Source organism: Carassius gibelio, chromosome A12 (assembly GCF_023724105.1).
Source record: "Carassius gibelio isolate Cgi1373 ecotype wild population from Czech Republic chromosome A12, carGib1.2-hapl.c, whole genome shotgun sequence".
Classification (NCBI taxonomy): domain Eukaryota; kingdom Metazoa; phylum Chordata; class Actinopteri; order Cypriniformes; family Cyprinidae; genus Carassius; species Carassius gibelio.
Window position 1 is genome coordinate 12,416,824 of NC_068382.1, and position 22,988 is coordinate 12,439,811.

General features: G+C 37.8%; 2 protein-coding genes across 4 annotated transcripts in view; one reads left to right on the forward strand and one right to left on the reverse strand.

Moving 5' to 3' along the window:
• Positions 1-1,047: 1,047 nt before the first annotated feature.
• LOC128025165 (uncharacterized) lies at positions 1,048-15,028 on the forward strand. Its single transcript, XM_052611217.1, has 9 exons — positions 1,048-1,966; positions 6,190-6,340; positions 6,708-6,839; positions 10,373-10,468; positions 10,574-10,615; positions 10,732-10,773; positions 10,890-10,931; positions 11,087-11,228; positions 11,825-15,028. Exons 2-9 carry the CDS (start codon positions 6,202-6,204, stop codon positions 11,931-11,933), a joined length of 744 nt encoding a protein of 247 aa, XP_052467177.1. The 5' UTR covers positions 1,048-1,966; positions 6,190-6,201; the 3' UTR covers positions 11,934-15,028.
• An 865-nt stretch (positions 15,029-15,893) lies between these two features.
• LOC128025162 (myocardin-related transcription factor B) overlaps positions 15,894-22,988 on the reverse strand; it is a 29,071-nt gene continuing 21,976 nt past the window's right edge. For 2 of the 3 annotated variants that reach the window (XM_052611212.1, XM_052611211.1), the window contains 6 exons: positions 21,895-22,683; positions 21,687-21,809; positions 20,624-20,791; positions 20,413-20,529; positions 18,111-18,171; positions 15,894-17,620 (listed from right to left, as the gene is read on the reverse strand). In XM_052611212.1, the coding sequence (XP_052467172.1) occupies positions 17,130-17,620; positions 18,111-18,171; positions 20,413-20,529; positions 20,624-20,791; positions 21,687-21,809; positions 21,895-22,683 (1,749 nt within the window). In that variant the 3' untranslated portion in view covers positions 15,894-17,129. The remainder of the gene's footprint in view (positions 17,621-18,110; positions 18,172-20,412; positions 20,530-20,623; positions 20,792-21,686; positions 21,810-21,894; positions 22,684-22,988) is intronic. The other variant, XM_052611213.1, reaches the window with a different exon arrangement.

The window sequence follows — 22,988 nt, forward strand, 5'->3', positions numbered from 1 at the left end:
CCCATTGGTATGAGTTTGTGTTTGGTCAGACAGGGGTAATGACTGCAAACACAAGCAGATATCTTAACGTCTCTCTGCTTACAGAAGATCTGATTTGTCCGCTCTCTTCCTCCCCCATGTGCACATACGCACAAGCTCCCTCCTGCTCTGATTTCTGAGGGTCTGGACCGACTCGCTCGCAGCAGATTAAAGCAACGTCACTGACAAATCAGCACAGCTGCCTCACCAGCACTATCTGCAGTGATTCTAGTTTAATCCGCACGGTCTATTCGATTCAAATCAACTGCCTTGTAATAAGCTGTTTTTGTAATCAAATGCAAATTGGATCACAAATAAACTGACCATTATGCTTTTTTAAAGCGAACAGAAACTAATACAGGTCAAAAACAAATATTTAGAGGCATTTGAAGATGTAAAAACCACTGGGTTCACTTCAAATGAGAGTTAGACCAATGACCTAATCCACACCAACAGTTGCTGTGAGCAACACAATGACTTTATATTTCCTCAGACAAATTAAAGACTGAAGCAACAATATTTGCATAATATGTGTTATGGGGTTTTTGTTTTCTGCTTGGTTGCTCACTGTTTTTGCCCCCTTTGTCCCTCCCACCCCGCTTCATCCCATTGCCTGTTCAAGAACCTCCCCCCATTGATGTCATCATCATCCTAGATCACGTTTGCCACATGTGCCTGCAGCAGAGACTGGACATCCCAGTCTGTCTGTGACATATTGTGTCTATAGATAGAACAGAGAGAGTTGGAATAAACTGACAAGAGGGAAAAGAGCAAAAGGCAGAGAAACAGAGGATGTGGGGAGGATGGTAAAAAAGGAGCTAGAAGAGTTATATGGGGGTTTGTAGTAATGTTGTCCGGTTCTCATTTGTCTCATCATGCGTCACTCATTACTCGCAGATCAACTCCAGCTGCTTTCTCTCAAACAGGAAGTGGCTCTGAATGTTTCACGGACACGCTCAGTCAACACCAACTGACACATGTTATTAAATAAAATAAAGTACTTTTCTAATATTTTATTATAAGTTAAACCATTAAAAGCCACTAAAATAGACTTTAATTGTACATGAATTTCATTTAGTCCGTTTCAACTCGAATTCTTAAAGTTCAAATTGGCTAAATCAGTGACATCAGCGGTCCCGAACCGCTCCTCACACAGCGTCCACTCGGTCACTGTGAAAGCCTGACCTCTAGAGGTGACCGACTGGAAAGGACGAATGAATCTTTTGTTTTAGCCAATTTTTTTCCTATTCTGGAACTCTACTAGTTAGAACTATGGAAAAAAATCCATTGTTAAAACTAAAAAAATAAACAATTCCACGATGTTGATGATGAATGATCAAACATTCATAAAATATATAATCAAGGAAGTGGTATTTATCTCTGAGCATCATCATATTCCTTTCTGAAACAAACACTAAACATTTACGACACACACACACACACACACACACACACACACACACACACACACACACACACACACACACCACTTTACAGTCTGAACGTCACCCCTTACTGCAAATTTGATTATGAAAATACATTCAAACCAAGATGGAAATAGTATCTTGGCTTGTTTAGTTCAAACAAACACAAATGGTGAAAGATAGGTGAAAATTATCCGAAGGATTAGGTGCAGTCTACTGTTAAGCCTTCTGAATTTTTTTTTTTTTTTTACAATCATTCTTTTATTCTTTTTTTTTTTATGTCATCTCATGCTTTGATTGCCATTCAGACCAATATGAAGAGGAAGGCATAAGAGATTATGGAGACATATTCAAAGACGACTAAATACTCTAAGAAGGAGAACTGCTAAACAAGGACTGCGAGAGGAATAATAAAAAAGGTTGAGTAACCTGATCATTCTCCCAAATTCCTCAGTACTGTCAACATTTCCATTATTGGAGCTGGACTGCGACTCACCGAACAAACAGCATCCTAGTGCCTAGAGGTAATGTGATGTACCCATCATTTAAAGATTTTTCAGTGTTTGGTGATGGACAATAATTATTTAAATGGGATGCCTGAAACATTGAAGTAATATGCATAAAATTTTAATGTAATGATGCGCTGAAATGACCTAACATTCATAAACCTATTCATGCTTTCACTCTTTTCATGCATGGATTGCTTAAAACGTAATGCAACTATGGCAGACACTTTCTTTAGGCAAATTTATGAACACAAATTTATATTATTTACTTAACAGAATGCAGGAGAACTATCATTTGAATTTTCATTAGAAAATGTTCTTCTTCAAAGATAAAAAATAATACCTAAAAATCTGTCTGCTGCAGTTGAAATGTCACTGTTTCTGACGTCAATGGCATGCACTGAGACCAGCAGAATGTCAAAAGTCTAAAAATGGCAGCACTGTGTAATAATGTTCCCTGCATTTTGCAAAAGATAATTTAACCAAATATAAAACAACAAAGCATAACGAATACATCTAGAAAAAGTCACATTACGGTTCAAAGGTTTAGACACACATCTATTCATTCTTTATTATTAATATTTGCAACATTTTAGAATAATAGTAATGGCATGAATACTATAACAAAACAATTATGCATTGCCCAAAAAAGACAAATAAATAAATGTTGAAAAAGTTATAAAAATAAAAATAAAATCTATAGGTACATTCATTAGCAGTTTAAATAGTACTGAAGGACCTCACGTTCAGCACTTGTCTGCTTTTATTCATTCTCTGGTCCAAATTGTCCACTTAAAACATGAACTCAATTGTAGTTCTGTAAAGAATTGCTTAAAGTAAATGTATATTTACCTAAAAAAAATTATAATACAAATTAAGCATTTAAGCAAAATCCTTAAAGGAATAGTTGACCAAAAAATGCACACACATCTGCTTCATGTAAATAACGCACGTAAATAATTGCGCTGCTGCTTATATCGACACAAAACTTGCCAGCATGCGTATTCGTTGTTCACATGCAGTGGAAGTGTGCGCATGCGTCACGATACTCTCCAAAATGGAGGCAAACCACAAAATTATTTTGGTTTTCTTTGCGCACAAAAAGTATTCTTGTAGCTTCACAAAATAACGTTTGAACTACTGATGTCACATGGACTATTTTACTGATGTCCTTACTACGTTTCTGGACCTTTATTGTGGTAGTACCCTTGCTGACTATGGGAGGGTCAAAGAGCTGTCAGAATGCATCAAAAATATCTTAATTTGTGTTCCGAAGATGAACGAAGGTCTTACAGGTTTGGAACGATTTGAGGGTGAGTAATTAATGACAGAATTTTGGGTGAACTATCCCTTTGAGATAAAAAGTTCTCTTTTTTTCCAGTCAAGTGTGTCTAAATGTTTGACTTTAAAGGTCTGGAGTTCTGGATCGATTACTCATAAAATGTGGTCTGGTCTTAATTTTACATCACAATTATAGACAAACATAATCTGACTAACATCATCCAATAAATGATGAAGTGATCACAGTGCAGGATATAAATACTCATTGGAGTCAATTTAAATTGTGCATAGATAAGATCCCTGAAGTTGCAAAAACAAAAGAGATATTCTTTATCAAAGTTAAAACTCTGCCACGTCTACATCACGATGTGACAATTTGCATAATGCCGCCTAAATGTTCGCGCAAACAATCAGCTACTGTAAGTATGTTTTGTTATTAGTTTAAGTATTTTCTATTGACTGTTCTAATAAGGAATTTTGCGTGTTGCATGTATGTGTGTGTGAAAGAGAGAGAAAGAGAGAAAGAGACGTCTTTTGAAAATTGTCTTAACCATCCGTGGCTTGTGTACTGCAAACACATACAAGCTTCATCAATGTGTCTGTCACGTGACTTGGTTCCCTTTTTGGGCTTGAACTAATGGTACTAATGGTAACTAAGGACATTATTAACTGTCTTTACATTTATTTTGAAAGATTATGGAAAGGGGTGTTACATTTCTGACGAGTGCTTGCGGTGTTCAGCCAATCACAATGCACTGTTTTTTGAACATTAAAGCATGTCAACATATTCTGTATCCCCAAACACACAAAATAATGATATTTAAAGGGGGGGTGAAATGCTCGTTTTCACTCAATATCCTGTTAATCTTGAGTACCTATAGAGTAGTACTGCATCCTTCATAACTCCAAAAAGTCTTTAGTTTTATTATATTCATAAGAGAAAGATAATCTGTACCGATTTTTCCCGGAAAAACACGACCGGCTGGAGGCGTGACGTGTGGGCGGAGCTAAAGAATCACGAGCGCAAATAGGCTTTTGCGTTGAGAGTGTGTGGAGGCTGTGACATTACCGTGAGGGAAAAACCATCCAAAACAAACCATGGCTAACAGTCAGATTCAGCCGTTTATTTATGATCCAGAATCAGATCCCGAGGCTGAAACTGAACGAGAGCAGCAGCAGCAACGACTCGCTCCGAGCGGGGCTCGAACCCGGGTCTCCGGCATGGGAGGGGATGCACTAACAAGAAGGCAGAGATATTTGAAGCAGTTTTACTCACCGCCTGCGGTTCCAACACACGATCGTGACCCTTTTTCCTTGGGATTGCATCATCCTTAAGAAATAAACGATACGCAAATCCGGCGTCAAACTGGGCCTTGTTTGTAAAACAAGCATCTTTGAAATGCAGGGAACAAACAAAAACACTTGCACAACTCCGTTGATGCTCTGTAAAAATAAACTCCATCCACTGGTCCCTTAATGCTGTTTTTTTTTTTTTTTTTGGTAATCTGTGCAGGATTGTCTTGCCCTGGCAACCAAAAACACACTTCTTTTGTGACTTTTCGCGACGCTCTCGCTCTGATCAGTGAATCGCTCTGATCAGTGAAATGTCTGTGCTCAGCCTCGCTATATGGGAGCGCGCGCTCTTCCGGCAGAAGTGCCTTAGGACCCATATAAGGAAATTCCGCTCCATCTAACGTCACACAGAGCCATACTCGAAAAAAACTTTCCGAAACTTGTGACAAACCGGAAGGAACCCTTAAAATCTCTAAGAACACAATCTTGAAAGAGGTGAGACCTCCAGAAAACTTTACAAACTGCTGCTGAAGTATTTCTTCATGTGTCTACTATCAGAAAAACACTTAACAAGAAACTGCTTAAACAATATTGAAGCATGTCTCATGTTTGCACATCTGGCTTTTTCATAGTTCTTCTGGGACAAAGTTTTGTGGAAATTTAGACAAAAGTTTAACTTTTTGGCAAAATTGCACAACACTGTTTAGAGGAAGAATGTCACTGCAAACCAACTCCAAAACCCCATCCCAACTGAAGAACCGTGGAAGGATCATCAAGGTTTTAAACTGCCTTACTGCTTTAGGGCCAGGTCACTTTGCAATCATCGAAGGAAGAAATAACACATAAGTGCATCAAGACATTTTACAGAAGATTGTCTTTAGATTCATTGGGTGATGCAACAAAATAGTGGCCCAAAGCACACAATTCCTACGTCCTGACCTCAAGCCAAGCTGTGGCATAACCTATAAAGAGGGCTAGAATCTAGCTGGCTACAGCCTAACAATATTAATAAGCTAAATCAGATTTATGAGGGTGGATTGTCCAAAACTGGTCAAAACTTTTGTAAATAGCTTAAAAAATAAAATAAAATCAGGTTTAGCTGCTGTTATTTGTTATTATTTGTTCAAGGTTTCCCTTACTTTCTCCACCCTGCATTGAGAATAACTGTATTCAAATAATGTGTACAACATATACATTATTTTATTTGTTATTAGTTTAGTCAGATTGTGTTGGTCTATAACTATGACTTAAATTAAGGTCAGATCACATTTTCACAGAGTAAGCAATGCAGAATTCCAGGTAACTTTTCACTAACCTGTTTATGAGAATTCACAAATCTCTTCTTGCGACTAAATCCGCAGATGACTGCACATGAAAATCTGTAGGGCGGTCGCATTTACTGCTCTGTGAAATTTTAGCTGGCCAATGCCATTAATTTCAAAGGGAATCAATGTGATTGGGAGTTTCGCTAATGGGCAAAAAAGTGTACCATGTAGGTTTCGCTCAAGTTGGTGGTGCAAATTTGGGGATCTGACAAACTGTATAGTGTATGAACGTGCATTCCGCTACACTATTGATAATGGACAAGGACAACAGACCATTTTGCCAGCGAAATTCATTGAATTTGACTGCACCTTTCAAATCAATGAATGTAATTTGTCCTGTAGGGCAGCAGGACTATGACAACAGTGCTGCCACAGGACTCTGAACAGGATGAAGATCCCACAAACCTGTGGAACATCCACTTCAGACGACAACAGCTCCAGAACCGGCTTCAGTTTCTACAGGCGATCCAAAAGAAGAACAACAAAATAGAAGGTAAGGTCTTATTTAAATCTGAAAAAATACAAATCATTTCCCCTTGGTGACTGCTAACTGGTCAGACAAGTTGTTAAAACTTTAGAACTGGCCCCTGGAAATAATGTTACATTCAGTCCGCCCTGCAGACTTAAGGACAAGAACAACATTTGATTATTTTACTGCACAATAAAACATGCAAACTATGTAATATAATTACCCCTTTCCTCGTAATACAAAAGGAGCCTGCTACTGAACCAGGAAATGGCCATTCAAATTGCAATGAGTCCACTCTTGGCTGGAATCATTCTGCATGCTTACATTTGACTAGTTAGTACAAACAATGAATTGGTTGTTTTACATATTTTGTTTGTTTGTCTTGTTTTAGAATACCTCGCAAATGAAGAGGGCCCTTCAGAACTGGACAGAATAGAAGAGGAGTTGAAGTTACTGGAGCAAAAAGAGAATGATCTTATTAAGGAAAAAAGCCCGAGTTCGACAACACAGTCCATGGACAAAGGTATGTCTAGATTATAAACATAACAAAACACACTCACACTGAGAGAGAGAGAGAGAGAGAGAGAGCAACAAAGGCACAAACAAAGTTGTGCACAATGTAAAATGTTTTTTTTCTTCATATTTTTTTTACTACTTAAATGACATACTCTACATACTTTACATTCATTTAAAAAATTAGGGTCCAGTACATATTTAATTTTACTGGTAATTTTGATGTAAACCTGTCCTGAAAACACATTCCTTTTTACATACACTTGACAAAATTATAAACGCAGCACTTTTGTTTTTTCCCCATTTTTCATGAGCTGGACTCAAAGATCTAAGACTTTTTCTATGTACACAAAAAGGCTATTTCTCTCAAATATTGTTCAGAAATCTGTCTAAATCTGTGTTAGTGAGCACTTCTCCTTAGCCCAAGATAATCCATCCACCTCACAGGTGTGGCATATCAAATGCTGATTAGACAGCATGATTATTGCACAGGTGTGCCTTCGGCTGGCCACAATAAAAGGCCACTCTAAAATGTGCAGTTTTACTGTATTGGGGGGTCCGAAAACCAGTCAGTATGTGGTGTGACCACCATTTGCCTCAAGCAGTGCAAACACATCTCCTTCGCATAGAGTTGATATGGTTGTTGATTGTGACCTGTTGAATGTTGGTCCACTCCTCTTCAATGTCTGTGTGAAGTTGCTGGTTATTGGCAGGAACTGGAACACGCTGTTGTATAAGCTGATCCAGAGCATCCCAAACATGCTCAATGGGTGAAATGTCCGGTGAGTATGCTGGCCATGCAAGAACTGGGATGTTTTCAGCTTTCAGGAATTGTGTACAGATCCTTGCAACATGGGGCCATGCATTATCATGCTGCAACATGAGGTGATGGTCATAGATGAATGCCACAACAATGTGCCTCAGGATCTCTTCACTGTATTTTTGTGCATTTAAAATGCCATCAATAAAATGCACCCGTGCTCGTTGTCCAAAACATACGCCTGCCCATACCATATAAGTATTTGCATATTCATATTTACCTCTCCAAAGTGCCAGACGCCCACTCAAATCAGTTATGACGACAAACTGCAGTCAGGTCGAGACCCCGATGAGGATGACAAGCATGCAGATGAGGTTCACTGAGACTGTTTCTGACAGTTTGTGCAGTCTTGGGTTATGCAAACCGATTGTTGCAGCAGCTGTCCAGGTGGCTGGTCTCAGACGATATGTGAAGAAGCTGTATGTGGATGTCTTTGGCTGGTGTGGTTACATGTTGTATGAGGTAGAAGAGGGTGATAACAACGCGAAGGCACCGGACGACCAGTTAAAGCATTTTATATAGACCACAAATATGTTACCTTACATTCTAAGTAAAAGACACCGGCATTCTGGTAGAGATGTAAATGAAGTTGGTGTTGTGAACCCTTGCGCATGCGTAGTAAAAGTATAAACTGTGGGGAAAAGGCATTTTAAACCTTATTTTGGGGAAAAGTCAACTTTTTCAGCAATTTTTATCATATTTTACTGCTGTTTCTATACATTCAGTTTTTATGACCAGTGAAAGTGCAGTTCTGACTATTAATTTAGATAAAAGCCTGGTCTTGTTAGGCTGAAAAGGGACTTTGTTAGGCACACCTGTGCAATAATCATGCTGTCTAATAAGCATTTTGATATGCCATGATGTGGATGGATTATCTTGGCAAAGGAGAAGTACTCACTAACATAGATTTAGATAGATTTGTGATTAATGTTTGAGAAAAATAGGCCTTCCTGTACATAGAAAAAGTCCTAGATCTTTGAGTTCAGGACATGAAAACTGGGGGCAAACACAAAAGTGTTGCGTTTATAAATTTGTTTTGTGTATTATATAAGTATTAAAAAAATCAATTTAAATGGTTTACTTAAAAGTAAAATATAACATTTAAATAATCAATTAAAATGTACCATTGCATCTCAATAAATTTGAACGTTGTGGAAAAGTTCATTTATTTCAGTAATTCAACTCAAACTGTGAAACTCATGTATTAAATAACTTGAATGCACACAGACTTAAGTAATTTAAGTCTTTGGTTCTTTTAATTGTGATGATTTTGGCTCACATTTAAAAAAAAAAAAAACACACCAATTCACCATCTCAACAAATAAGAATATGGTGACATGCCAATCAGTTAATTAACTCAAAACACCTGCAAAGGTTTCCTGAGCCTTCAAAATGGTCTCTCAGTTTGGTTCACTAGGCTACACAATCATGGGAAAGACTGCTGATCTGACAGTTGACAAAGAAGCTGGCTGCTCACAGAGTGCTGTATCCATGCATGTTAACAGAAATTGAGTGGAAGGAAAAAATGTGGATTGTCAAGATAAATCCATTCACAAGGAATGGACTGAGGCTGGGGTCAAGGCATACAGACACGTCAAGGAATTTGGCTACAGTTGTCGTATTCCTCTTGTTAAGTCACTCCTGAACCACAGACAACATCAGAGGCATCTTACCTGGGCTAAGGAGAAGAAGAACTGGACTGTTGCCCAGTGGGACAAAGTCCTTTTTCAGACGAGAGCAAGTTTTGTATTTGATTTGGAAACCAAGGTCCTAGAGTCTGGAGGAAGGATGGAGAAGCTCATAGCCCAAGTTGCTTGAAGTTCAGTGTTAAGTTTCCACAGTCTGTGATGATTTAGGGTGTAATGTCATCTGCTGGTGTTGGTCCATTGTGTTTTTTGAAAACCAAAGTCACTGCACCCGTTTACCAAGAAATTTTGGAGCATTTCATGCTTCCTTCTGCTGACCAGCTTTTTGAAGATGCTGATTAAATTTTCCAGCAGGATTTGGCACCTGCCCACACTGCCAAAAGCACCAAAAGTTGGTTAAATGACCTTGGTGTTGGTGTGCTTGACTGGCCAGCAAACAAACCAGACCTGAACCCCAGAGAGAATCTACGGGGTATTGTCAAGAGGAAAATGAGAAACAAGAGACAAAACAAAGCAGATGAGCTGAAGGCCACTGTCAAAAAAACCTGGGCTTCCATACCACCTCAGCAGTGCCACAAACTGATCACCTCCATGCCACGCCGAATTGAGGCAATATTTAAAGAAAAAGGAGCACCTACCAAGTATTGAGTACATGTACAATTAATGAAAATACTTTCAAGAAGGCCAACAATTCACTAAAAATAATTGATCTTATGAAGTATTTTAATTTGATGAGATTTGTGAAATTGGTAGGTTTTTGTTAAATATCATCAGAATTAAGAGAACGAAAGACTTCAACTACTTCAGTCTGAGTGCATTGAATTTATTTAATACGAGTTTCACAATTTGAGTTGAATTACTGAAATAAATTAACTTTTCCACAACATTCTAATTTGAGATGAAGCTGTAATTTATTGTAATTAACATTAAAAAATGCCTCCTGATAAAAAGTTTTAACTTATTGTCTCTTCTTTTGACGCGTTGTTTTGCAATACTGTAGCTTTTAAGGAACATCTTTAGTAAGAAGTATGCAAATATATCATTGATTAATCTTGTATGATCTACTCTTCATAACAGATCCAATCCAAGCTCCAATCCAAGGACTCTACATTCTCCCAGTGTCTTCTACAGAAACTAATTATCCTGTCTTTGCTCTGCAAGAGGAAAACACAGGTGAAATAATAGTCATGTATCCATCTCAAAATATCTAAATATCTATCAAATTGAAAAGCTCCAATCCAGAGACTATACAATACATTCTCCATATTTCTCTTACAGAAACGGTATCCCCTACGATTGCTCAGAAAGAAGAAAACATAGGTAAAATAATAGTAATGTTGAAAATGCAACACTGATTATCTTGTATGATAAACTCTCCATCTCAAATTGAAAAGCTCCAATCCAGAGACAAATCATTCTCCATATTTCTCTAACAGAAACTGTATCCCCTACCATTGCTCAGAAAGAAGAAAACATAGGTAAAATTATTGTCATGTTGCAAATGTAACACTGATTATCTTGTATGATATACTCTCCATCTCAAATTAAAAAGCTCCAATCCAGAGACAAATCATTCTCCATATTTCTCTAACAGAAACTGTATCTCCAACCATTGCTCAGAAAGAGAAAAACACAGGTAAAATAATATAATTAGGTTGCATTACATATGATACTTGCTCACAACTGACAAGTTGCAGGGTAAAAACCCACAGACATATATCAAGTTTAAAAATGCCATAGAAACATTTAGCATGTTATGAATAAACAGATGAACATGTCTTGCCTTCCCAGAGACTCTAGTAAGCCTGGACGATGTCAGCATGTCCCCTGCCAAAGTGAAGTGCCCTGCTTGCCTTAAGATTGTCACCACTGAGATCGACTATAAACTGGGCAGCAATGCCTTCGTCTTTTGTTGTCTCTTATCTGTGGTAGGGTAAGTATTCTATAGTGAATAATCAATCATTAAATGATGTGTGTTTCTGAGCAACACACACACACACAAGTGGTCTGAAATAAATTTGTATTTTTGGATAACCACACAGTTTTGGGGACAACGGATTTAAATAAACAACAACAAAAAAAACAGACAATTCTCACTAAAGAAATTCACATGAGCTTAGAAAGACAGTAAACGAAGAAGGAACTTTCATTTGTTGCTGAATGAATCATTGCTTTGAAAGAAACAATTCGATGAATGATTCAGTAATTCACTCACACAGCAACTTGTCAACACCTACTAGTGTATCCGTGAGTACGTTTGCAAGGACAACTTAGGTTTCAATCGGAATTAAATAACACAGACAAACAGTCAAACAAAAACCCCATTGCTAAATATTTGCACTTTTGTTGGGAAATATCTGAATCGAACAGTTCGCTCAGCTAATCAGATTCAAAACCCAGAACTGTTGTATTAATGGTCACATGAACATATCGTATTAAGTTTCTCTCTGTATATGAATCTGCTAAACAGGCGATTAGCCTACTTAAAAAACAGACATTTACATTGTCATCCTGTTGTTTCTGGGATAGGTGTCTGGCTGGATGTTGCCTGGTCCCCTTCTGTATGAATCGCTTCAAAGATGTCGTCCACAGGTGTCCATCCTGCCACAAAGATATCTGTTTGGTTAATAGGATTTGAAGCAAAAAGTAATACGGTTAATAATCTGTAACATCATGACTGTGAAAACTTCCAGAAGACCTTGAAGCCGAGCACAGGACATGGTCAAAAGGGATTTGTATCTCTTTGCTGGGGAAGTCAATATGTAGACTTTCAGATGTGGCAAAACTATATGTACAAATGAATTCAACTAGCAATTAATAACGGTCTAAGGGGATCTAATGTGCTACACTAATATTGTGCTAGTGGCTAACATTCATTTGTATGAACCACTTCCAATAGGCTTTTAGGGTGATAGAATCATAGTAATGACTTGTAGTGGAAGAAGTACACATCATGTACTACTGGCTCATTTTGAGTGTGACATGACCAAATCATTGGTTTGGACTCACTCTGACCAGACTGAATCAGAGTTGTTAACATTTGGATCAGTTTAATTCACAATTGACTCATTCAGTGCGCACTGAATTAAATGGTTCACTGAAAAGAATCAATTCATTCACCAAATGACCATCACTATCACATCTTGGAGTGGTTCACTATTTTTTCATTATAAAATAACATGTTTATCTAAAGTATAGTGCAGTGCATGTAAGAAAATTGAGAAATAGTACTTATAGTAGGCTTACTATGTCATACATAAAGATACTCATTTTCATATGAAGGTTTCTTGGTAAATAAAAAAAAAAAAGTGTGGACAGTAACATTGGTTTGAATAACAATCGGGTCCCTTGAAACAAAACTTGTTTATCATTGCAACATCTACAGTAAAATTAACTGATATCCAAATTTCCAGGTTTGAGTGACATTTGTGATTCTATGAATGCAATACTTCTTTGCATTCATGTAACAGTTAGATAACCTGAAGAACTGTTATAAGAGGAATGCTGTATCAAATGTCACTATGAAAACAATGGATTTATTTTTGTACTTGAAACTTTATCATGGGAAACCCTAAGATAACCCTAAAATATGTATAATATTAGATATTCAGAATAAAAAAAACATGGTTCCAGTAACTCTTATGACCGAAATAAACAAAAGCAGACACAGTTTTGAATGTCATTCCTCTGGTATATTTAAGAGACTCTAAAACATCCTCTACGACAGTATTTTCACAATACATCGATTTTCATTGACACATGATGGCATATATATACTTTTATCTTTAAAACTATTCACAAAATAGAGATCATGGATGCGCCAAACATGTATAAAAATATGTATTACATCCATTAAAATATATACACAATGTGCAAAACATATGGCATACAAATGATTGATCAACCGCTTTGGAGCACGTTGAAAGGCGGCAGTAAATATCGCCCAGTGTCGTCACCACTGATACATAATATACATCAATGTGTGGAAAAAAGCTAGATGAGTCCAGCAGATGTTGCTGAAAATACGGAGCTAGGATTCCTAAATCTCTAAATGATGCTCAACACAAGCTGAACTTCGACATCCTAAATGGAAAAAAACGCAAGCCACGGGTTTCTAGAGCTCAGCCAGGACAGGTGTCCATGCAAATAGACGATGTAAAACTAAAATGATGCTCTGATATCTATCTTCTGCATATACTGTATACAATACAGCACTGTATATAAAACACAAGTTATTGCTTTACTCACCAACTGCGCAATGAAACAACAAACTTATATAGACTCTTTTCATCTAGTCATCTAAATTCAATGGAGAATTCAATGGTTGTCCAACAGAAAAATCCTCAATCATCTACAATACCGTTCAAAAATTAAGGGTACGATTTATTTTATTGTTTTTGAAAGTCTCTTATTCTCACGAAAGCTGCATTTGTTTAAGAAAAAATACAGTACTAAAGCAACTGTATGTAGTTTTGTGACTTTGTAGTGTTCTTTAGTACACGTGAATTTGTTGCTGCCGCAAAGCAATCTGCCCTTTTCAAAGCTTTTCGGACTGACTTACCGAACTTCCAAACTCCCAGAACGAACATTCAGGGGGCATGGGACTGAAGCCATCGTCTTATTAGATATCATTATACAATTAAAAAATAGTTTTCAAGACCTTACATACAGCTGCTTTAAAATAACTTGTTTCTATTAAATAATACAGTTGAAAATGATTTATTCCTGTGAAGATTTTTTACTCCATTACTCCAGTCATCGTCAAATTATCCTTGAAATAATTCTAATATGCTGATTTGGTGCCCAAGAAACATTATCAATACTGATATCTTTGTGGAAGAAATATGAAAAGAACTTAATTTATTTGAAATATAAATATTTTGTAACAAATGTATTTACTATTACTTTAAATCAAGTTAAGGTGCCCTTGCTGTATAAAAGTATGAATTTCTTAGGAGGAAAAACACCTACTGACCCCGAATTTCTGAACAGTACTGTATGTATCTACATGAAGCGGCATAGTACAATATTTGGGCTCTTTGTTTATAAGTTTTAATGCCACAAAAGGCCTTAATAACATCACATGACAGAAACCTAGCCACGTCAGTTTGTATCATATTCTTTCTCCTCCACTTGCTTGTCAGAGTAATATTTTATTAAAATATTGCACGAGCAATGCCAAAAACTGCTCTGAACAGTCCGACACGTGCATTATTCCTTACTGGACTAAATTTGCCCCCAAACTGAAAGATTATACTAGTTAGGACTAGTATTTGGAATTTTGTTCTTCCCTGGAGAGGCCAAAATTTGTACAGTATGCAGAGTGGACATTACAAACAAAGCCTTAAAAACAGAGCCGATGAGCATTGTTAATCGTTCGTTTAGTAAGCAGACGACACACGTAACACTGAAGCACAAAAAGCTGATAAAAGTTCTCTTTTATAAAAGCGCATCTGTAAAGACGCTTTGACGTTGTGCGGTTTGATCTAACGTTGATGAGCAGTTCATCACTGCAGCAGGAAAGTGCTGTACATCTTGTACTTGTACAAATAATGTGTCCCTTCAGAACAAACTGATAATCTGAAAGATGTTAGTTCAAAGCCAGTGGACGCGTATTGCCTTGCTGAATGGAAAGGTACATAAACAATCCATTAAGTGGTTGACAACATTAAATCATGAAAGAAAAGCACAGATAAAATCAGAAGAAAAAAACACCAAGAGGATGTTTTTCTGAAAGATATCATTAAATATGACTTTTTTTTTTTCACATGCTGCCAAGATATTTGCAAACATAAAATGTTGTTCATTTAAACATTTGGACGGTCTGTAGCAATTTCGAACAGTTCAACTTGAACAAAGACAGTAAAACAGACAGAGACGCTCAGCCGTACAAACACAAGCACCCAACATGCAAATATTTAGTATAGGAACCTTAAAAAACAGGCCTGTTAAAAAATTCAGAACAACAAAAGCAGACAAATTTGGATCAATTTGTTCTCGGATTCCCTCAACAAACAAATTATTAAGCTGCAAGTGACATTTAACATGGAGTAAAGTCATCAGTTACCACTTCAGCTGTCGGCTTCACTTCTAAAACTCCAGAGAGCTTTGCATTTTCAAAACTCCATTTACAGGAGGAATAACCAGTACAAAGATGCCCCGTGTTCATACATAATATATATAGTGCTGCTAGAGATCACTGTTTTTAGTGTCGACTGTCACTTCGGATGGCTTCATTTACATGATCGCTTTGCAATAGCTGCATCTCTAATGGAAATTTGTTCCATGGCATCAAAAATACATATATCAGTCAGAACTCAAAATATAGGAACCACTACAAGAACCGAACTGAGAAAAACATTGAAAAAAAAAAAAAACTGGAACTTTTTTTACAGTATGATGCACCTAAAGTCAGTTGAGTCAAACACACAACGTTCCACTGAAGTGATGAAAAAAAAAAATCACACACAGACACACGGATTCACAAACAATTCACAAAGACGAGGGGTCGGACATCCAACAAGTCAGACAAAATTCTTTTTTCTTTTTTCTATTCTTTATATATATATATATATATATATATATATATATATATATATATATATATATATATATATATATATATATATAAAGGGCTGAAATTGAGATGGCAGATTAACTGAAACAAAATTTCCATGTGTCCAGGATTTAAAAAATAAAGTCTGCAATTCTCAGATCCCAATCAAACCAAATGCTCTTTGCAACCTCATCCAAATTAGTTTTTCATGTTTACAGAAAATCTGCAATTGAAGCCACTTTATAAAACATGAATGCATTCCTCTGGTCAGCAGCCAGTCATCTCAAACTATACTACCGTTTGGAAGTTTAGGGTCTGTAAGATTTTTTGGGGGTTTTGTTTTTGGAAAGAATTTGAATGCTCACTAGGATGCATTCGATCAAAGTATAGTAAAAACTATAAAACTGTAAAATATTTCTATAATATAAAATAACTGTTTCCTAGTTTAATATAATCAAAAATGTCATGTACTCCTGTGATGACAAACCTGAATTTTCAGCAGCCAACAGTCCAGAGAAATTTTTCATGTTCATTTTTTCTGATACATATTTGGTAACATTATAAATGTCTTTAATGTCACTTTCCTGAACAGCAAAAATTAATTTCTGTTTTAAAAAATCTTACTGATCCCAAACTTTTGAATGGTAGTATATTTGCCAGCAAATCTCGCAGAAAACAGGCTACTGCTGCAGTCAGCAGTGGAAAAGGGGATTCTGGGAAATGTGGCTTAACTGCCAGGTTGAATCTGACATTCTCATCCTCCACACAGACACTCATGATTACGTACCGGAGCACTAATGGCGTCATTATTTGGCAAACATAGTGAACTCTACTGTGATGCCACATCGTCTGGAACTGACAGCTTACCCTTCCTTAAAATTAGCAGTGAGGATATTTAGAGACTCACTGCAACCAATCTGAAATCAATGGCACATGAATGAAAAAGCCAAAATAGCAATACAGCAGAATTCCATCTACCCAAAAGCAACTCCCTCTCAGAATGGCACAGCAAAGAGAGCACATTCAGCACCTAGCCAGCATTCCCCACAAGGCTTGTGTGCCTTTTCTGATCAAACAGGAGCAATAATGTGAAAGAGAACAGATGGTGATTAGAACCAGCATAAGTGAAGTGTACAGCTGAGCTGGAGTCTAGTCACATAAAGCTGCCAGACGTGAACCGCCGCCACAATGACAATCCCTTCTTCCCCTACTGTACGCCCCACAGACACACGACTTGTTGTGCGAGTGAAAGTATAACCGTGTTTGAAGCGATTCCTCTCAGTCCCAGTGCAGCTGCAGGTCATGAGTGTCCAGGAATTCTGAGGTGATGCCCAATGGATTGAGTCCGCCAATGGGCCCAGGCATTGTGAGGTCCAGCCACTCCATGTTGTCCAGGCCAGTGTCTTGGAGACTAAAGGACAGGGAAGAGGAAGGTGCAGGTGGGTCGCTGAATCCCAACTCAGACGTGTCCATAGGGGAGTTTGGGTGCTCCAGCATTTGGTTTTGCAGCTCCTCCAGCAGGCTCAAAGTCTTCTGCTCTGGCTCTGCGTCCCCCACTAGCGTGCCCTCCAGCAGAGCCTCCAACTGGTTGTCAGAGTCCAGGGAGGCCAGGCTGGGCATGGGCTCCAACATCAGCTCCGGCGGGGGTGCCATCTGCACCTGGGCAGGTGGTCGGGACAGGGCGGTGTTGATAGGCAGGGTGGTGATGCTGGCCGTAACGGGCATCATCTTAGGTACAGATGGGTCCTGTTGACTAAAGGGAGTGATCTCTGCAGAAAACAAAATAAAAGAGGTAGCACAAGAAATTAAAAGGTTGAAAAAAAAAAAAAGTTTAATAGATAATCAAACTACACAAAAAGTTTAGGGTAAGGGATTTTTTTTTTTTTATGCAGCCATTACTCCAGTCTTCAGTCTGACATCATTCTAATACGTTTATTAAGAAACGAATTCTGTTATTCCAAGTTTCTTGAACACCAAATTCAATAAACATGAATAACAGTATAACATTCTTTCAAAAAGAAAATCTTACTGACACCAAACTTTTGAACGGTAGTATTTGTCACTGAATTTTGCAGAGACCAGGCTGTTACTTCAATCAGCGGTGGAAAAGGGGCTTCTGGTAAATGTAGCCAGGATGAGTCTGACATTCTCAGCCTCCACACAGACAATTGTTAAAATAGACATCTGTATCTGGAGTTATAGTTTGAGTTGACAAATGAACCTGATCTATTGCAGTCTGCAACAAAATGACAAACTCACCTCCACTTTCTATTAAAATGTCAAAGAGATCATCCATCTGTTGACTCGTTGCTGTGGGAATCTGCAGAATGACAAAAAATGTAAATGACTTTTCAGTTCAAGGTAACGGAAACGTACAGTTAGCGCACATTCTTAAGCATTGTGTTTTAAAAACAGGTCATCTTAAGGCGTTGAAAAGCAATAAGCAGCAAAATAGAACTCATTCCGCAATACTGTATGCACGTGCTGTTGGTGACTGTTTCCGAGCGCTGTCGGAGAAATGCACACACATGAAGATGGTACTCATAGAGGATGGGAGTACTGATCGGATTTATTTTGCACCTTTATAAGCCTTTGACATAATTTGCAAGTATCCTCATAAACAAAGTAATTTTGGGCTTACATGAAATGTTAAACAGTATATTGGACCCGGGAAGCTCTTAAAGTGACAGCAGTCATTCATTTATTTGTTCTACTGTAGTATAAATAACTATAGTGTAGTGTAAATAACTACCATATTTTTCGGACTATAAGTCGCACCTGAGTATAAGTCGCATCAGTCCAAAAATACGTCACGATGAGGAAAAAAACATATATAAGTCGCACTGGACTATAAGTCGCATTTATTTAGCACCAAGAACCAAGAGAAAACATTACCGTCTACAGCCGCGAGAGGGCTGGAGACGGTAATGTTTTCTATTGGTTCATTTCTCTTGGTTAATTTCTCTCGATTCATGTCAAATTAATTTTTATAAATAAGTTGCACCTGACTATAAGTCGCAGGACCAGCCAAACTATGAAAAAAGGTGAGATTTATAGTCTGGAAAATATGGTATATAATTATATATATTGTTACCGTGATGTAAAATGACTCATATCGTGATTTACGATTTTGGCCATACTGCCCACCTCTAGTTCAAGGACAGCACAGAAGAAAGGGCAATCAAGAAGCAGCAATAATTACAGTCAGTTAAATTCTAACTAAAATAACTACAGTCATCGCAGCAATAAACAATGGACAAGGGCTACCTCTAGTTAACTGCAAACAAAGAGTCTTAAAGGTAGAGTTCTTTAGAGTAAACAAAGTTTCACACAAAATAGTGATACAGAATGCAGATTTTTTTTAGTGATAGGTGACAGAGTGCATTTATTGTATATTGAAAGTACTTAATTTTTTATTTTCACTGGGGCATTGGTATACATATATTTTGTTTTTGTACTTATGTACTATGTAAGTCTGTAATAACTTCAGTCATCATATGGCATCAGAGAACTTGGAATACATTCAGTCCATCATAAGTGTTCCAATTAATTTTTGTTTTATTTTCCTAATTTTTTGAGAGGTTACCTTTATGTATTGGTACTGCAAAATACTGTTACCAAAATAAAATAAAATAAAAAAATAATTTTTATTTTTTTAGTTCTTTTTTTTTTGTGTGCAAATTCTCACTTCTCTAGGTACCCCCTACAAAAGGTTTTCGATTGCATATTGACCCTAAAAGTAGAATTTTCGATCAAAGTTCAAAGTCTGAGAACAAAAATAATACCAATAGTGTAATCATTAAAATAAAAATAAAAAATTAACCCTTTGTCACGTACAATCACAACATTTTGATTAGTACGTCCAGTGGACTGTGATGAACTGCTGAATTCAAATATGCTTTCATGCTTTGACTGGCACCGAGCCAGAGCGAGTCTTGCTTAGAGCTTGTCAAATTATCACAGCTGTTCAGTGTTTTCAATAACTGGTTTATTTCAAGTTTAAATACAGACATTTAAACAAGCACTTAAAAAAAAAAAAAACTAAAACATGATTTAATAGCATATTTCAACATATTTCAATTAAATGTCATTCAGTCATTGTGTAGGGTATTAAAGTTCTATTCTCCTCCTAGTTCACCAGCCACTTACTTTCAGAGAACTAGATGAATTAACGTTTTGTAAATCTGTCAGATACACTCTGATTCTATGTGATGCAGTGCAAACTAATCACTCAGCTGTAATATTATAAACATATTGTGTGAAAGGGCTACAAATGGTCAAGCAACCTCTTGAGATGGACTGACCTGTTGTGCATGAGTTACATGGACTACTGCACATAATTGGTGCATTTTTTTTTTCTGTTTTGGAGATTGGAAGTATAGCTCACCATCCCCATTCCATGAATGAAAAACAGAGGTTCTGACATTTCCTTTAGATCTCATTTTGTGTTTCACAGAACAAATAAAAGGTTTGGAAAAACATTAGAAGTATGCTTCACCCACTATTCAACCCAGAACGTGTACGAGCATGCATGGATATATAGAAAGCAGAGAGACATCACCTCTGAGACGGCAGGATTCTGTAGGCTGCGGGTCTGTTTGACAGCCTCCTCATAACCGGGCGGCTCTCTGTTCTTGGGCGTCTGATTGAAAACTGGGGACTGATGGATGAAGGAGGTCTGGGGATAAAAAACTGAGTAAACACTCAACTCAAAACAGAACAGCAACACTAAAAACATCTAACAAAAAAAAAAAAAAAGCAGGATTTGCTACCTTGTTTAGTGGCCCATTGATAAGGGATGATGGGATGGGGGATGTCAGAGGTGAGATCCTGTTATCTGGGGAGCTGCTGAGGAAGCACTGAGGTATCTCCAGGCCTGCTGGGTTCTCATTGGTACCGTGTTGGAAACCGGACCTCTTGGTGGTGCCCACAGGCAGGGTCTGTGTAAAGAGTAAACCAATAGATCATGAGCATCCAGAAATACCCACTAGCATCCTAGAGAGCATATGCTAAACAGTCTGGATTGTGTTATGATCTCTCTGCTTGGTATGAGAACAAGCCTCCTCAGGTCACACTGGCATGGGTCCATCAGGCACGGCTGTCAATGAAAACGTTATCAGCTCATCACAACCAATGAGCTCTAGTTACTCTAGTCATCCAGGACTCAGGCCAGGCTTGTTCACTATGCCAAAGTAATAGACATCTAGCTGGGAAACCATAGCATGGTCCCTTGCTGCCAGGACAGGCCAATTACAGTAGAGTGAAAGCCTAGAAAAAATGAGACCAGCAACTCCCATCCATCTCACTGATGAATGACTCTGCTGGACAGAAAAATCTAGATGACCCCGGAGCTCACAGATTATGTTCACTTGTTCTGATTGCTCCTGCTGGCACTGATCCTGTTCCTACTCAGATTCCAGTGTCATTCAATACTCTGTAAAAAAACAACTAAAACCTCTGTAGGGTGGATAAAAGTGATAAATAAGCCAGGCCAATTAATAGTTTGACATTTAGTCGTCTTGAGCAGGGGCGGTGTTTCCGTATGGCAGAGTATGGCATAACTCTTTCTTGTCTGAATATCTTTTATAATTTATTTTATTCCTAAAATAGCCAAGGTAAATTTTCAGCAGTCATTACTCCATGCTTCAGTGTCACATGATCCTTCAGAAATCCCACGCTGATTTCGTGCTGAAGTTTCAATTCTTAGTATTATCAGTAAGTTACATAATTAAATACTATATAAAAACACATATAATCTTTAATATAGTATTTATGCTATTATATTTGATCAATTATATAGTCTGCAGCAAATTATTTCCATTTGGTTAGACTGACCTGAACTATGTTGTTGTGAGCTATAAGCAGCTGTTGTGATGTAAGACTCTCTGCTTTGGTGGGCTGTATTTGGGGGGTCTGAATTAGACCTTGCCCTGATGGAGAGACAGTCTGCAAAACTGGCTACAAAAAGACATCAAGATTACATTTAAGTAATGACACTAGTATATACTGTACCTAACACATACACACACAAGATTTTTGTTACCTGTAGTTTGACATTAGTGTTGGGTAGCTGGATAGTAGTGGCATTATTTGCCAGGGGCACTGGAAGAAGGATCTGAGTGCCCCCATGCGGAGTGGTTAGAAGAGTCTGGGGCTGCCCTATGACCTGTGGAACTCCTTGGTGGCTGATAATGAACTGATGGACAGGAGTAGCTGTCACCTGGTTGGGATGGGCCTCCTCGAGCTTCACCAGCGTTGGCGTAGTGTGTGAACTCACTGTGCAGTTAGGAAGGACAGTGTTTTCTGTTTTGACAGAGGCCAACATGGTGGCTAGAGTGGAATTGTTGTTATTTTCTGCAGGTGGAACGACCTGTCCGCTCCTTTTCTCTACCTCTAACTGCATTTTCAGTTCCTCCACCAGCTTCTGCTCCTGCTCCAGTTTACGCAGAAGTTCCCTGATCTGTCGCTCCTTTTCATGTAGTCTTCGGTCCTGCTCCTCGGGAACAGGAGCTGCCTTTACTAAACTGCGGTGTTGGCCCTCTGCCTGTTCCTCTGTGGATGCGTCACCTTTGCTGTGAAGCTCTGAGGAGCAAGGAGACACAGGTGGGGTGGAGCTCAGATTTTCAGAGCGCTGTTGGATGGGCGATAGAGTTGTTGTGGTGCTGGACACCTCCATAGGTGTGCTACAGGGCTGTATGCTTGGTCCTGCGCAGTTTTTGGGTGTAGTAGTGACACTGTTTTCTTGGAAAGGCTTAAGCCGTTCAATAAGATCTATTTTTGTTCCTGACACTGGAAGACCACGTAATTTTAACTCCATTTTCAGCTCTGCCACCTGCCAAAATAAAGTCACTATTAGTTAAATATACCACCATATAAACTGCTAATAATTATCTAGATTCTATGACACTTAATGAATAAGATGCACATTTACTGGAGACAAACATTCTGAACTAAATTTTCCATAATGGAAAAGTCATATAAAGACTTTAAAAAGTTATGACCAGTACAGAAGAAAATAAATTAGATGACTAACTTTTTAAGACTAGTCTAAACAGTTTATGCAACCCAGTATGTATTAGATTGATCGAAAGTGACAAAGATATATATAATGTCAAAGATTTCCAATTTTAAATATAT

Bases quoted from the DNA above. Each gene is read 5' to 3' on its own strand.
- LOC128025165 (XM_052611217.1), top strand. From the start codon at position 6,202: ATGACAACAGTGCTGCCACAGGACTCTGAACAGGATGAAGATCCCACA. The intron at 6,341-6,707 runs GTAAGGTCTTAT...GTCTTGTTTTAG, and splicing joins GAAGAACAACAAAATAGAAG to AATACCTCGCAAATGAAGAG. The intron at 10,616-10,731 runs GTAAAATAATAG...TTTCTCTAACAG, and splicing joins TCAGAAAGAAGAAAACATAG to AAACTGTATCCCCTACCATT.